At 39.7% G+C, this 16,334-nt stretch overlaps 1 protein-coding gene across 7 annotated transcripts in view; it reads left to right on the forward strand.

The window, feature by feature from the left end:
- The window catches only part of DNAJC6 (DnaJ heat shock protein family (Hsp40) member C6), a 93,267-nt gene that overhangs the window by 50,661 nt on the left and 26,272 nt on the right, over positions 1–16,334 (forward strand). For 6 of the 7 annotated variants that reach the window (XM_089515360.1, XM_089515363.1, XM_089515357.1 and 3 more), the window contains 6 exons: positions 5,985–6,034; positions 6,151–6,299; positions 9,580–9,714; positions 12,403–12,536; positions 13,957–14,151; positions 15,552–15,669. In XM_089515360.1, the coding sequence (XP_089371486.1) occupies positions 5,985–6,034; positions 6,151–6,299; positions 9,580–9,714; positions 12,403–12,536; positions 13,957–14,151; positions 15,552–15,669 (781 nt within the window). The remainder of the gene's footprint in view (positions 1–5,984; positions 6,035–6,150; positions 6,300–9,579; positions 9,715–12,402; positions 12,537–13,956; positions 14,152–15,551; positions 15,670–16,334) is intronic. The other variant, XM_089515358.1, reaches the window with a different exon arrangement.

The following is a 16,334-nucleotide window of genomic DNA, read 5'->3' on the forward strand; positions in this document are numbered from 1 at the left end:
CCTGCCCCACTTTCCTCCCACCCCCGCGTGCGCCTGCCTCACTTTCTGCCCCCCGCGCGCCTGCCCCGGTTCCCTCTGCGCGCGCGCGCGCCTGCCCTGCTTGCCTCCCCCCGCGCGCGCGCCTGCCCCACTTTCCTCCCACCCCCGCGTGCGCCTGCCTCACTTTCCTCCCCCCGCGCGCCTGCCCCGGTTCCCTCTGTGCGCGCGCGCGCCTGCCCTGCTTGCCTCCTCCCGCGCGCGCGCCTGCCCCACTTTCCTCCCACCCCCGCGTGCGCCTGCCTCACTTTCCTACCCCCGTGCGCCTGCCCCGGTTCCCTCTGCGCGCGCGCCTGCCCTGCTTGCCTCCCCCCGCGCGCGCGCCTGCCCCACTTTCCTCCCACCCCAGCGTGCGCCTGCCTCACTTTCCTCCCCCCGCGTGCCTGCCCCGGTTCCCTCTGCGTGCGTGCGCGCCTGCCCTGCTTACCTCCCCCCGCGCGCGCGCCTGCCCCACTTTCCTCCCACCCCCGCGTGCGCCTGCCTCACTTTCCTACCCCCATGCGCCTGCCCCGGTTCCCTCTGCGCACGCGCCTGCCCTGCTTGCCTCCCCCCCCGCGCGCGCCTGCCCCACTTTCCTCCCACCCCCGCGTGCGCCTGCCTCACTTTCCTCCCCCCGCGCGCCTGCCCCGGTTCCCTCTGCGTGCGCGCGCGCCTGCCCTGCTTACCTCCCCCCGCGCGCGCGCCTGCCCCACTTTCCTCCCACCCCGCGTGCGCCTGCCTCACTTTCCTCCCCCCGCGCGCCTGCCCCGGTTCCCTCTGCGCGCGCGCGCGCCTGCCCTGCTTGCCTCCCCCCCCACGCGCACGCCTGCCTCACTTTCCTCCCCCCCGTGCCAGCCATCAAAAGGAGGAGGAGGGGGGAGAGGAGGAAGAGGAGGAGGAAGGAGCCGGAGGAAGGGTGCCTGAAGGCCAGGGCAGAATTGGGCCAGAGGAGGAGGAGGAGGAGGAGGAGGAGAGCTGAGTCAGTGGCCATTAGGTCTGCCTTGGTTTTTTGGGGTTTTTAAATTATATTTAAAAATATAAAAATGGTGGCGCAGTGGTTAAATGCCTGTACTGCAGCCATTCACTCGAAACCACAAGGTTGCGAGTTCAAGACCAGCAAAAGGGCCCAAGCTCGACTCAGGCTTGCATCCTTCCGAGGTCGCTAAAATGAGTACCCAGACTGTTGGGGGCAAATTAGCTTACTTGCTAATTAGCTTACTTGCTGTTCACCGCTATGATCTTTGGAATAGCGGTATATAAATAAAACAAATTATTATTATTATTATTAAAATACTTATTTTATTTATTTTTTTAATTTTTATTATTGCTTGTTTTTATTTTATTTAATTAATTTTTATTATTGCTTGTTTTTGTTTTATTAATTTTTATTATTGCTTGTTTTATTTTATTTCATTAATTTTTATTATTGCTTGTTTTTGTTTTATTTTATTAATTTTTATTATTGCTTGTTTTATTTTATTTTATTAATTTTTATTATTGCTTGTTTTTGTTTTATTTTATTAATTTTTATTATTGCTTGTTTTTATTTTATTTCATTTTTATTATTGCTTGTTTTTGTTTTATTTCATTAATTTTTATTATTGCTTGTTTTTATTTTATTTCATTTTTATTATTGCTTGTTTTTGTTTTATTTCATTAATTTTTATTATTGCTTGTTTTTGTTTTATTTCATTAATTTTTATTATTGCTTGTTTTTGTTTTATTTTGTTAATTTTTATTATTGCTTGGTTTTATTTTGTTACATTAATTTTTATTATTAAATATATACACCCCTGCCTTGTTTTTATTTATTTTTTCATTATTTTTTATTATTAAATATATGCAAGTGCATTTTCTGTGTATTTATGGCGCTTTGAATGCTAACAAGTCTGCCTTTCTTGCACAATTATAGTGGTGATGATGATGATGATGATGATGATGATGATGATGATGATGATGATGATGATGGTGGTGATATTGATATCAACAAGCCTCTGAGGCACGGCCAATGTAACTTGCTGTGGTTTTTACAAACTCATGCGCAGTGAAGAAAAACCACAGTCCCTTGACCAAGTACACACTTCTGAGAAGTACAGTTGAACCTGAGGCAAATACATTTCTGCCATCTGTCTACGAATAATGCCAAAATGTCCTCCATTTTGATCATGCCTAAAAACATACATTTATATTAACATTTTTAAAAAAAAAACCTCAATTTTTTGCGCGTCCTCCATTTTTATAAAAATGTGTCCTACATTTGAAAATGTTGCCCTACATTTGTCCTACATTTGTCCCGGTTTGGAGGTCCTCACTTATGGCAACCCTAATTCTGGGGACCATTCTAAAGGGCCGATTTTCGAGAATGCTTGAGAAAGCGTTCCTGAAAATCGGCCCTGGGGAACGCTCCCAGAACGGAAGGGGAATGCTTGGCAGTGGCAGGGTTCTCACTGTGTGATATACAGCGTTTCCCACCGCCTCCCGTCCCCAGAACGGTCCCTTTAATAACGCTCAAGGGCCATTCTAACTTGAATGCAATAAACTCCCTTGTTTTAACAACAAGGAGTGGAAGTCACTTCCTCTTAATTTTTTTGTTTTTAAATAAAAGCTCTCACATGTAAAATGAACCATGGGGTCCACCAATGAGGCAAATGCCCCCATACCATCTGGAGGGCAGTTGGGACATTTGGGGATAATGGCCTGTGGACTGCACTTTGTCCACCCTGCAGTAAAGGTAGATGTGAAAGCCTGAGCTTGGCACAACATGATTATGGCATTTTATTATGCAATGAGCAATTACAGTCGGTTTTCCGCATTTGTGGCTTTGAGTTTTGCAGATCTGATTATTCACAGATTTGATTAATATGCTTTCTCTAGAATTCAAAGATATAGCCCTGTTAGTCTGGAAAATCAGTATGCAAAAAGATCTTGCAGCAAAGTGTCAGTATGCAAAGGAATCTTACAGCACCTTTGACACTTACTGAAAGATAAACGTTGAGCTTTCATAGACTTTGTGGACATTTAGACATGCATCTGAAGAAACAGGTTCAAATCTACGAAAGCCCTTGCTACCAATGCTCATATTTCAGTTAGCCTCAAAGGTGCTACAAGATCCTTTTGCATATTAATGTACTCTCCAGGAGTATCTATTTCATCCAGTGTGACTTTGCCAGAGGCTGACCACAGATTAACACTGGAGGACCTAGAGAGAACATTTTCTAGGCATTTGTAGGCCCTCCAGTGCAATTCTGTGGTCAACTTCTGCCAGATGTTGGCTGTAGAGTTGCAGTGGAGGACATAGAGATTCCTGGAGAGGTGTTCTTGCAGGTTAAAAAAAAGAGTAGGGTTTTTAAAAATGTTTTTTCCAGACTTTCACAGGGGTCCTGTGCCTCTAACCCCAGTGAATGTGGAGGGTCGACTGTAATCTATTGTTTATTTCAGATTCAACATTTGTAATCCCTTCCTTCAGATCTGACATCTTAGATCTGAGAAAGTAGGTTATACTCCATGAAAGATCATGTGGAAATAAATCTGTCAGTCCTGGGGTGCCACAAGACTCCATTGTTTGGATCTCTAAATTTATCAGATCTCCAAATTTTTGGCTGTCAATCTCTAAATATTGGCATCTTGGTGGGGCCAGAGATGGAGCTGGAAGTGAACCTGATCAGAAGGACCAGATTCTGCATTGCCAGCTAAACCAGGGCCTCAGCTGTTGATAATAAAAGTTTTCCTGCCATTTCCATAAGGTTTTTTGGCATTTCCCATTAGAATAAATATTGGTTGTTCTGTCATGACATAGGCTGCACTTGCAAAACAATCAGCTGTGCCTATGTGCATGTTGACAGAGAAGAAAAGATTGTGACTCAGCATGATTCTTTAACTTATGTATAAAAAAGGAGTGGCATTTCAGCTGTTGTTGGATTGCCACTACCATCATTGGTTATGCTGGCTAAAGCTTACTATATCTGGAGAGTCAGAAGCAGAGAGTCCATTGCTGCTTGAACCTCTGGTTTAAATTAAATAATTGAGGGCCATACACATTGATATAAGACTAAACTATTAAACTGTCTTAGGTAGATTTTAGTCTGGTAAAGTGAAGTTCTTTGAAAAAATTGGGAGTTCTAAGAATAAAGCTCTTTACTTTGGTTTTGTTTTTCCTGCACCTGGTACATATATGTTCTGAGATAATGGTTGATTACTGCAACATCCACCCAAACACACACATAATTGTAACTTCAGGACTCTTGTCCCCCAACAACAGAGGCAATTGTTCTTTACTCCTTTGCACTACCAATAGAAATTTCACTTGCTCATCATGAGTAATAGCCAACTTTATTAAGTTATTCCCTAAACCATCTCCTCTGACCTGTTTTCCATATCAGTTGTATTGTAGTTCCAAGAATCTCAGCCAACACAGGTGGTAGTTTCAGTCTAAGGTATCTGAAGGGCAACAGGAAGCAGACTGCCATAAACTAACTGTGTGATGTGTGAAGAATTATTTTATTTTCTTTCTCATGAATTTATAATGTTGTTCAATTCCATTGCATGACCTTAGGTTATAGAATTGTGAGATAACGAAGAGGAAAATTTCTTATCTGTGCCAAGCTCTCCTACCCTGTCTGGAAAGTATGTGCAGAACCAGAGACAGAAATAAGAGATTTTTCTGATTGTTGAGGTCTTCAGCATCAAGACAAATGAGTGGAGCCTACCATAATTAATTTAAAGATTCTGTTTCTTTCCTAAAGTTCAAAGAGGTCACTTTAGCATTCCTTTTTCTTACAATTGCTTATCCTTTTATCTTATATGCTGTTCTCCTTTCTGGGTCTGTAGCTGCTGGAGCTTCAGATCAAAGGGTCATTTATTATTAGCTGAGTATACACAATAGTATCATATAATAGATATTGGGTACTACTGTGTGCAAGCAGGAACAGAGGATGAGAACTGGAGACTTTGACCACTTACTCATGATAATACAAATTAGGTGCAGATTCTGAATCTTTAATACAGGGGAAGTTGGGAAGCATGGACGTGAGAGTGAGTACTAAAGAGTGGTTTATGACTAATTTGCCATGGCTTTTTTGCATATTAGTGCCAAGCAATTTATCAAAATGCAAAGATACACAACTGACGACAAAAGTTAGAATCATACAAACCATCATATTCCCTATTACCATGTATGGATATGAGATCTGGACAATCAAGAAAGATGATAGGAAGAAAATCAATTCATTTGAGATGTGGTGCTGGAGAAGAGTGCTCAGGATCCCATAGACAGCCAAAAGAACAAACAAATGGGTCCTAGAGCAGATCAAGATGGAAACCTTCCTGGAAGCCAAGATGACCAGACTGAGGTTGTTGTACTTTGGACACATCATGAGAAGGGAGGACTCATTGAAAAAGACAATAATGCTGGGAAAGGTGGAGGGAAGTAGAAAGAGAGGAAGGCCAAATACCAGATAGATAGACTCTCTTAAGGAGAGCATGGGTATGAGTTTGTAGGAATTAAGCATAGCAGTGGAGGCCAGAGGGTCTTGGAAATGTTTCATCCATAGGGTCGCCATGGGTCGAGATCGACTCAAGGGCAGTTAACAACAACAAATTTATCAAACCAGTAAGTTGCTGTTATGAAATATCTTCACTTGTGTTGTTTATATAGTTACATTTCAGAAACCAGTAACATTTTAATGTTTTGACACAAAATTATGACTCCAGTAATTAAAGATGGAATCATAGGAGCAAAATTGGAGAAATGGTCTACAGAAATGTTTGTCATGGTGGTATCCATTTGCTAAACAAATATGATGGGTGAATTCAGAGGAACAGAGACAATAATCAGCATCCAGGATATGTGGTTAATTTAGGGGAAATCGATTGTGTATGAACACGTTTTCTAAACATTTTTATATATTTATGTGCACATACATATTAACTATAATCTATTTTCTTGTTCTCTCTTGCTTTCTTTTTCACAGTTACACCAAGGGAGAATTAGATATTTCTTATATTACCTCAAGAATTATTGGTAAGTAGGTCACTTACTTCAAATAATAAAAAAGGTAATTTAAACTTTTGAGCTCCAATGTTGTCGCTGGTCTGGTATAGAATATAAATGTGACTTCCTCCTGGTTTTCTTGGTAGTGATGTCATTTCCTGGTGAAGGAGTTGAACTGGGATTTAGGAATCATATTGATGATGTACGGACATTCTTGGATACAAGACATCCTGATCACTACACAGTTTTCAATTTGTCACCAAAGTCTTATCGTACTACGAGGTTTCATAACAGGGTAAGTGATTTCTGCTGGTATAATGATGGGTCAAACATATTCACAAGGTTTATGATGATTTCAGCCCTACTGGTAAAATTAGTTATGCCATTACTGTAATTAATAAGGGGGGAAAGGAATGCTGTGCTGCCTTTGAAAGAGAGAATTTAGTGCCATAGGTAACCAATTTATGATTTGCTGGATGGGGAAGACTATAAGGTGTAGGAAAGAGAGATTGCTTGATACAAATATCTACCCTGAGAAAGAGAAATTGCCTGTGATAACTAATTAGCCACAGATCATGTAAAATCCATCTTTCTACTTGATAATTTGTCCATGTTTGTGGCCTGAAGTATTACGGATGGAGAAATAAATCTGTTTCCAGTTCACCTCAGTTTTTACATGTATTCAGTCATGTTGCGTTTCATCCAATTTGCACATCAGCCTCGAGTTAAACACATGTACAAACACATACTCACACTCTCACTTATTTGCAGTTTTCCTTAATATATATTCAATTCATATGCAATTTTCTCTAATATATACCCCTTTATATGCAGCTTTCCACCATCCTATCTCAAACACCATACAAAAGAGTCCTACTTACAAGAGGCCTCTAAGCTGTATCAGGTTATAATGCGCTTTTGCTGTTGTTGTGTGCCTTCAAATAGCTGTTCTGAGGTCTGAGATGGAATGCCCAGGGACCTCAGAACACTGGTCCTTGAACAAAAGAACTACAAAGGCAGATTAGAAAGAGAAACAGACGAATTGGAGTTTCAGCTACAGACTACAATCTCTCAGCAATGGATTGAACAAAAATAACAGCTTTTTGGCACACTACACACATTTCAAGACTATCTGACTTGAGCCTCATGGGTACATCCTACACTCATCTATTCTCTCCATCTACCTACTAGTTTGTAATGCCAAACTGGTCTTGCCACTCCATTTCCACACGCAAATGCTAGTTCCCAATGCCTTTGTTCAAACTGGACTTGCCACTAAATTTCCATACACAAAGGATTTTGAATTTCAATTGACCATTGTGACAATTGTGTCAAAATCATGGCTAAGTAGCAATCATGAATATGTAACAGTTACAGAAGAGGAAACCTCGGTAACTATTTTATATGCATGATTGCTGTACAGGGGTGAAACAGACTGCCCCTTTGCCCCACTGTCTGGATGGCTTCCAGCTGCCCAGTTGCCCACATGTGGGCTGACTTACACGTTGCATTCCACCACAGCATCATAAAGCCGGCTTCCATCCATGGTGGGGCAGGAAAAGCTGGCTTTTTGTTAGTGCAAAAAGGAGAGGCTCTCTTGTGCTCCTTTTTCAGCCAACAAAAAGGCAGATTGGGGCCATGGTGTGAGATTGCTGTGGCCCCAATCCATCTTCAAAAGGGGCAGCTTGAAGTCCCTTAGTCACAATAGTGCGTAAGCGACTGATACTTTTTATACTTACCCACAGAAAATAGATTGTGCATCCAGCCTATTCTCTCTCTCCCCCCCCCCCGTTTTCCAGATAGCTGACCTGACCACTCTCCTTTTATAAAACAAGTTGTAGTTTTCAAAGTCAAAGGTTTTTGTTTTGATTTTGTTTTTTTAAAAAAACATCATTGGCAGTTGCAATAAGCATTGCAAGCAGAGGCTGTAGATGTATATAATGTTAACATGTAAGAGTTTGGATCCTAGGTTTTTGATCCATAAATGGTAGGAGTTAAGAATCTGTACTCAAATTGTTCTGCTCATATAAGGGCAGAATTATTTCCATGAAAGGAAGCTCTTTCTGTTCATGGAATGAAACTTAGAATCAAAGCCATTATGTTTTGGTATTTTCACTGCTTTCCAGTGTCATTATATAAAGAAAATGAAACTGATGCTTTTTTATCTCTTAAATGTGTGTTTAGATACATAATTATAGATACTTCCCCCAACAAAGTGCTTGTTTCTTGACAGCCAGTTAATAGCTTACACTCAACTGCTTTGAGGCCTAGTTGGAGGATATTTAGTGTATGGTTCATTGGTCATTTTGACAGTAACTGCTGAGATTAGGATAGTAACAGTGGGCAATCTAGACTAATTGCATACAAAATCTCATTAATTTTAAAGCAGTGGAAGGAGAAGACATGGAGGACAATATTCATTCAGCCTATTTTGTTGCACCGTGATAGAAAAGCCCTGTCATCTATAAATCCAACTGGCATCCCTAGGCTGCCTTAAGACATTCAATGAATCATATACACATTCTGTTGTTTTATAAATAGGCCCAGCTAAATAAACATTCAAGAGCATTAAAATTTTTAAGTAATTGCTATCGCTTCCATTGAATTTTGGTATCACCTTGTATTGAAGTATACATCAAATTAGAATGAACTTGTGTTTTAAAAAAATTAAGCTTTTAAAAACCTTATATTTACTTAGAAATAAGTTCCACTGTGTTAAGCAAAGCTTGCTCCTTAGTGTGTTTAGGGTTGTAATCTGTAATTTTCTTGGTGGAGCCTCCTGTATATCCACTTTTAAAATATTAAACAAAGTTTAATATTTTAAAACTTCAAAAAAGTACCATGTGACAGCTGATGAGAGAAGTTGTGTTAGCATTGGTTGATCTTAAATCAACATCTTGAATTATCTGGAGGTATCCTCCTGGAGGCTGATTAGACCAGAACTGCAAAGCTTGGCTCTTCTTCTGTCCACATTTTTGTCTCCATGAAGAAGGAAGCCTTTCCCCGATAGAGACAGTTATAACATGGATGGGTGACATCAGATGATCCAGGGACCAATTTCCTGCCATGGACTGCAGGACCCTACCATCCATAACAAAATGACTAAAATCAACTTCTGCTTTTTTTCTTTAAAAACTTTTACTTTTTTACTTAAAAAAATGAAAACAAAAGATGCAGGATCTGTACTTCTTGATTGAGATATTCCATGTTTTAACAACACAATGGAGGGTGCATTTTATGTGCAGGCAATATTTCCATGCAGAAATATTATTTTCTACGTAGAAAAAAATGTTTCCAGAAAATGCACTTTTCTATATGAAATGTGTGAATTTTGTGCAGAAAAAATTCTAACTTGTGAATAGGCTTTAAAAACTGCATGGGGAGAAAATGGCTAAAATTACTTGTTGTTTCCTTCAAGAAGAAAATTTGTGACAAATTACATCACTAGTGTGAACCCTACTGAACTCAGTGAACAGACATATGCGGGACTGTGCTGTGGGCAATGTAGACTAATTGCATTCACAATTATTTTGACATTCCAAATGAATTGCTTTTCACTCTTGTCCCTTTTGCAGGTATCTGAATGTAGTTGGCCAATTAGACAAGCACCAAGTCTTCACAACCTCTATGCTGTATGTAAGAACATGCATAACTGGTTGCAACAAAACCCTAAAAATGTTTGTGTCATCCACTGTATGGTAAGTCAGGCAGTAAGTAACCATTTTTGAAAAACATCTGATCAAAACCAGCATGCTTATAGAAGAATAGATATTAAAAATGCACTTTAAATACAACTTTTGCTATAAACTAGTATCATTTAATGTGAAAAAAGCTAAGTTGTTCAAAATATGATTTGAGATACGCACAATGTAAAGAACAACTTTTGATTTTATGTTGTTTTTATTTAGTATAAGTTAAAAGTTATTTCAATGTGTTAAAACTGCAATGTGCCATAATTCATACTATGATGCTAATGATAACCATAAGAGAGCTTTTGGATACAAAATGAGGAACAGTCTCACCATTTACCTGGAATGTTGCTGTGGATTCTCCCACCTATAGATGTAAATAAATGTTGATCACATTGAAAATCAGAGAGCAGAGAAGTACTTTTTCATCAAAATGTAGCTGAAACAAGTAATCTTTTTAAGATTGGCTTGTGTCTGATTGAGGCCTAGCCCTAGCTAGCAGGGCTGTCACCAGACAAATCTGAATTTACATATAAATAAAATAGATTTTTGGAAAATAGCATATTTGATATTTAGAAAAAAGTGAAATAGGATTTCTTCCACTGTTGTATGTGCTAATACCAGAAATAACTACTTATAAAAAAATCAATAATTTAATCACATTTTTAAAAAAAATAAAAACCTATTAGTTTGGGTATAGTGGTGTAGTGCTTTGAGTTTTCAACTTGAACTCTGGGAAGTTAGGGTTCAAATACAGAGCCAGTATGGCATAGTAGTTTGAGTGTTGGAACTATGACTCTGGAGAACAGGGCTTGAATCCTTGCTTGGCAATAAAAACTCACTGGTAATCTTGGACAACTCACACACACTCAGGCTCAGTGAAAGGCAAAGGCAAATTGCCCTCTGAACAAATATTGCCACGAAATCTTGCCTTATGGTCACTATAAGTCAGAAACGACTTGAAGGCAGACAAAAACAGGGTTTGATTCCCTTGCTCACCTATGGAAAACTACTAGTTAACCTCAGGCAAGTCAGACTTGTTCTGTCTAAGAGGGTCTTCTAAATAAATCCTGCCAAGAAGAAGTCAGAGTCAGCTTGAAGGCACACAACAACAACACACCCTTACCAGGGGAAGGAATGTAGTTATCCACCATTTCCAAAGCTCTTCTGGCCTGCATGGAAGATGTGGGTAGGGCATGGGTTTATTTACTTTTTTCTGTTGGTCACACACTTTAAATGTAAACCAAAATATAGGAAATGGACTAAAACCAATAAGAAATATAACAGCCAGCTAGGTAGGCAGCAGGAGCCTTGGTTCCAGTAATTCCAAAACTACCTCTATCTTGCCCTCCCCCTTAAATGCCCTCTTTTGAGTCTTCTTGATAGTGGTAGATTTATGGCCACTGAGCTTTTTGAGGGGCTCCCTGGATTCCCTAGGATAAAAATACTTTCCTCTTCGTTACTCTGACAGGGAAAAGAAATTAGAAAGTGCCAGAAGTGCCTTCCTCTTCAAAGGTTGTAATTGTGTTAATATATGGAAGATGTACATTTAAAGATGCCACATCACAGTAGACTGAATGCAGCCTATTGATAATATAGTTCTGAGTACATCTCTGAGCATATCTAAGCAAAGTCGAAAGCTGCTTAATAAGTTATGGACCCTATGGGGAGATCTCTGAAAAACTCTTTCTTTCTACATTGTGACCTAGAGAATCTGTAATGTTTATAGGCTTCTTTATCACATCCACCTACTCAGCTTTATGCCAGAGTCAGTAGTTGCCAGGGAAATAACAGACTTGTGTGGAGATTTCTTTTCATACAGTCAGGCAGAATCAGCAGTATGAGGCATGTAAATGTTAGTGTTTCCATGGAATGTGCTAAATAAAAACAGTTTCTCATGGTTTCTATGCTAGGTTTAAAATTTTCTTTATAGATTATATGAGCATCACTGAGTGAGTGCAAGCTAGGTCTGTATGTTGCTTTAGGGTATTAATAGTCTCTGTAGTCAATTGCTATTTTGTGAATTTAATATTAAAATTAATTGCAGTTTGCAGTTGTTTCCAAAAACTTCAGAAAATTAATTTTTGGACAATAACTCCTATTATCCTTTAGCCAACATAGGCCTCAAACAGATGGCCCATGACAAACACCCCAGAGTCACCCAGAAGCTGCATTGGGGCCATCGATGCAGCCCAAAACTGGCCATGAAAGGAGAGGTTTCTTACTGCTCCTTTTCATGGTCCTTTTCAGGATTGCAGGAGGCATCTGGTTGCTGTGGTCCCAGGTCGGTACCCAGGCAATTGGAGTGGGTATGGCCTCTGGCTGCTCTTTCTGCCCTGTCTGCTTTTTTCCAGTCTCATATTGGTTGGGAAAATCCTGAGACCTATAGTCCTAAAAAAGTAATATTTGCAAACTTTGAGGGGCATTCATAAAAATGGTTGGTCCATGAAAGCACCTATATAGAAAGGAATAACTTTGGACCCTTCTCCTCCATTGCTATTAATCTCAACCAAACATTTATTGCTGATTAATTCATTTAATGTTGTGCATGCTTACTCAGAAGAAAGCACCTTATTAATATCAAAGGAGCATCTGTTTTAGCTTGGGGATTCTGTGCTGATGGAATCTTTTTCAAATGGTCTTGTAAGTTAAAATGCTAATTGGATGGTAAGATTTTTCTGAAGGTTGCTCTTGCATTTTTTTTGACAGGATGGTCGTGTAGCATCAGCAGTCCTGGTCAGTGCAATGTTCTGTTTCTGTCATCTCTTTTCTAGTCCACCTCCTGCCATTCAGTTGCTAAATTCAAAGAGACCAGGAATAGTACTCTGGCCATCCCACAGAAGGTAAGGCACACTTGGACCAAATATCTAATAATGTGCAATGTAGTTTTTCATCTTGTGATACCTATGTCCACATTTCTTTGGACCCTTTGACATCTTTTTTTGTATAAAAAACCCCTTTGCCTAAAAATCTCCTTTAAAAACTCAACAATGAGGGGGATTCTTCTGCAAATAGGTGCCTGAAAACATGGGGCTGGAGGCTGCCCTTTCTCAGACCCTGACATATACTTATATCTATGCAACTACACTGAAATCAATGTGGAAATCAGTGCTAAAATACATAACTGATTGGAGGCAGATTGGTGAAAACTAATTGTTTTAGGCCCTTGGATTTTTGTATTTCCAACACACACATTCTCCTAAATTATGAAACCCTTCCAGAATAAACAGGGAAGATACTTTTTAAGCATCTGAATTTTGGAGAGTAACGTGGTACAGTCCGAGAAGCACAAAAGCTTCAAGCACTTAAACAGTATTCTAAACCAGGATGGCAGTGATTTGGTCCTGCAGGCATTGATGGACTGCTGAAAGCGTAGCTAGTATAGCCCATGGAGAGGAATGCTGTAAGATGTAATTTAACATCTGAAAAACTGCATGACTCCTGTTACATCTATTTATACATGGAAGAAGTGGGGAACCTGTGACCCTCTAAATATTGTTGCATTTTAGATTCCAAAACCCTAACCTTTATAGTCAGTAAGTAGGCATGATGGTAAATATAAATCATCAACCTCTGGAAGTCCATGAGTTCCCCACCCCTGATATTTGGCATGTTGCTATAACTTTGGATTGGGTAATTGTCTTGTTACTTGTTATAGCTTCAAATGAAACTGCATCAGATCCAGGATAATATGTGTGTTTATAATTATTCTATCCCTTTGGTTATTAAAGATTCTTCACTGGATTTCCATCCATTAGTTCAGGGGTAGGCAACCTGCAGCCCGGCGAGGCCTTGGGACCGGCCCCAGCCCGGTCCTGCCGCCGATTGCCTCCGGGGCCTTTGGCCTCTCGCGCGAGGGGCATGGTGGGGCAATTGTCTATAGAAGCCTCAGAAACATGCATTTATATTAACATTTTTTAAAAAAAAAATCAGCAAAAAAGTGTCCTCCATTTGAAAATTTTATCCTACATTTGTCCCGGTATATTTATTTATTTAATATTTTTTAAAAATTATTTAATTATTTATTTTTTGGCTTCGGCCCCCCAGTTGTCTGAAGGACAGCACCCGGCCCCCGGCTCAAAAAGGTTGCCTACCCCTGCATTAGTTCATCTAATTATAATATGTTTCCATGACAGCAGCTTTTGTGCTATTAAAAATATCAAATCATGGTAAATAATGTAAGCTCCAAGTATACATTCTTAGAAAGGTATAAAGGTATAAAAACAATAATATGAATGGACTCCTCTGAATTATTCACTGCAGGTACATAGGATATATTTGCGATCTAATAGCAGACAAGCCTGTTCACCCTCACTGCAAGCCTCTAACGATCAAATCAGTCCTGCTCAGCCCAGTGCCCTGTTTCAACAAACAGAGAAATGGCTGCCGGCCTTTCTGTGATATTCTTATTGGTGAAACTAGAATCTTCACAACCTCACAAGAATATGAAAGAATGAAGTAAGTTTTGTGGTTTATAGTTAGACTATTGTGTGAACAAAAGTCATTTTTGAGTGCTTGGTGCCCATCATGCACAAAGGGGTATCCAGAATGTTCAAGTCAGCCATGCATCCTAAACACTGATGCACCCTGGACAATGTATGATGTTAGGCTGAAGAGGGCCTATAGAGGTGGAGACCTTGATTCATCCTGGTTTTTGTAGCATGCAGAGTATGCTAACAACATCCATCCATATGAAGCAAGACCCTCTTCTGACTGCTTGCCATTCTGATTCTGAGCCAAATTCAAAGTGCAGGTTTTAACATTTAAAGCCTTAAATGGCTTGGGGCCATGTTACCTGGAGAACATTCTACTCATACTTTCCTACCTGGACTCTCATGTCATTACCCTCCTCCATGTGTTTAGGCCGAAAGATTCTAGTGGTTACTTTTCACTCTGATAGCGACTTTTCACTGCTGGCAACCCATCTGGAATGTCCCTTGCAGAATGGCTCACCTAGTGTCTACATTTGTCACCAGCCAAAGACTATTAGTCTTCTAGGCATTTACATACTTTTAAAAATGCTTTTGCACCCTCCCCCGTACTTTTTCCTGTTGCTGGTTTTAGTTTAGTTTTTATATGTTGAAATGTTTTTGTTCTCTTTTAGTGATTTCATCTTGGTTATGTATTATCTTCTTGAAACATTATTTTCTTGTGTTGATTTTATTTTTAAAATTGTTAACAGATTGCATGCTGTCTACAAAATTGGTGGGGGGGGGGAATTAAAATGCACTAAATAATTTAAAAAACACCAGGTTTCCAGGGACTACTGACATGCATGTCAGAAACTAGGAGTGTTATCCCACATGTTCTTGATATCTTCTTCATATATTCAGCACACATATTTCTTGAATGTGTGAACAAGGCTACTAATTAATTTAAATGTTTTTCTGATTGCTCTGTTATGAAATATGTTTTAACTGTACATGTAGTTCATTGCATGTGTGTTGATCAATCATGTACATGCAATGACACAGATGTGTGTCATGCATGGATATACATAGATTGCACAGAGCTTAGACTGCCATGTGAAATGCTACCTGAGAAATATATCAACTTGTTAAAATGGTTGGAGAATTAAACAAGACAGTGTTAATCCGTTTAAAATGGGGGAAAAGAGAACTATTGTTAAAATTATATGAATGGCATTTGAATGTCAATGCTGGGAGCATCAAGGTTTTTTGATTGCAATGATTAACCAATGCATATGCAATTCCAGAGTTGAGCTAGCCTATAAAGTATGGGGGAAAACACATTTAAAACAAATTGGGTAATTATTTTTATGGTGTTTCCCCCCACATGTAGGTTGTAGTTATATGTAATAAGTTTTATACAAGGCATGCTATTTTGCTTTTCTTTAGGGAATTCCGTGTTCAAGAAGGAAAAGTTGTAATTCCTTTAGGAGTCACTGTCCATGGCGATGTGGTTGTTTCTGTCTACCATATGCGATCAACCATTGGGGGACGGCTTCAAGCTAAAGTATGACTGATGTAATCTTGAAATGCAAAGATAAATATGCATGACTGTCAGCCTACCCAAGTCCTTTCATACTTAGGGATGCAACAATGGGATTTAAATATGAGTCAGAAAGAAAATATATTTTTACAGTAAAGTAGGATCAATTTGCACTTCAGCAAAACTTAAACCAAGGGATATGGAATTAAAATGAGAGAAACAGCAATGCTCCTTTTGGAAACCTGATTGGTAGATTAATGAGCATCACTACACTTGTCCAGCTTTGTATATTTGTTTATTTAATAATATTTCTGGTGGAGTGTCTTTACCAGCTGGATGTTACTTTATAATACAACCCAGTTCACACATTTAGGCAGGCTTTTGTTGACCAACCATGAAATAATGAGACAAGATGCTGGATTTGAGGTTAAACAAGGGCCATTGTTATTGTCCTAAAACCTAGTTATATGTTTGAGACCTGAGGTTGATTAAATGAAGTGGGGAGGAACCTGGTGCGGGTTTAGCTGAGGCACAGCTGTCAACCTGTGACACTTCCCCAGCCACCCCTGAGTGAAACACTAGACTCCCAAGGGCAATAAAAAAGATTGGTTTCCATCTCAGATGGTCATTTGTAGGACAACCTGGGGGGGGGGGGGGAGAGTCTCTCCCAAGCCCCATGACTTTATAAA

The sequence above is a fragment of the Sceloporus occidentalis genome, unplaced genomic scaffold, assembly GCF_023333645.1.
Source record: "Sceloporus occidentalis isolate IW3139 unplaced genomic scaffold, rSceOcc1.0.p SCAF_3, whole genome shotgun sequence".
Lineage (NCBI taxonomy): Eukaryota > Metazoa > Chordata > Lepidosauria > Squamata > Phrynosomatidae > Sceloporus > Sceloporus occidentalis.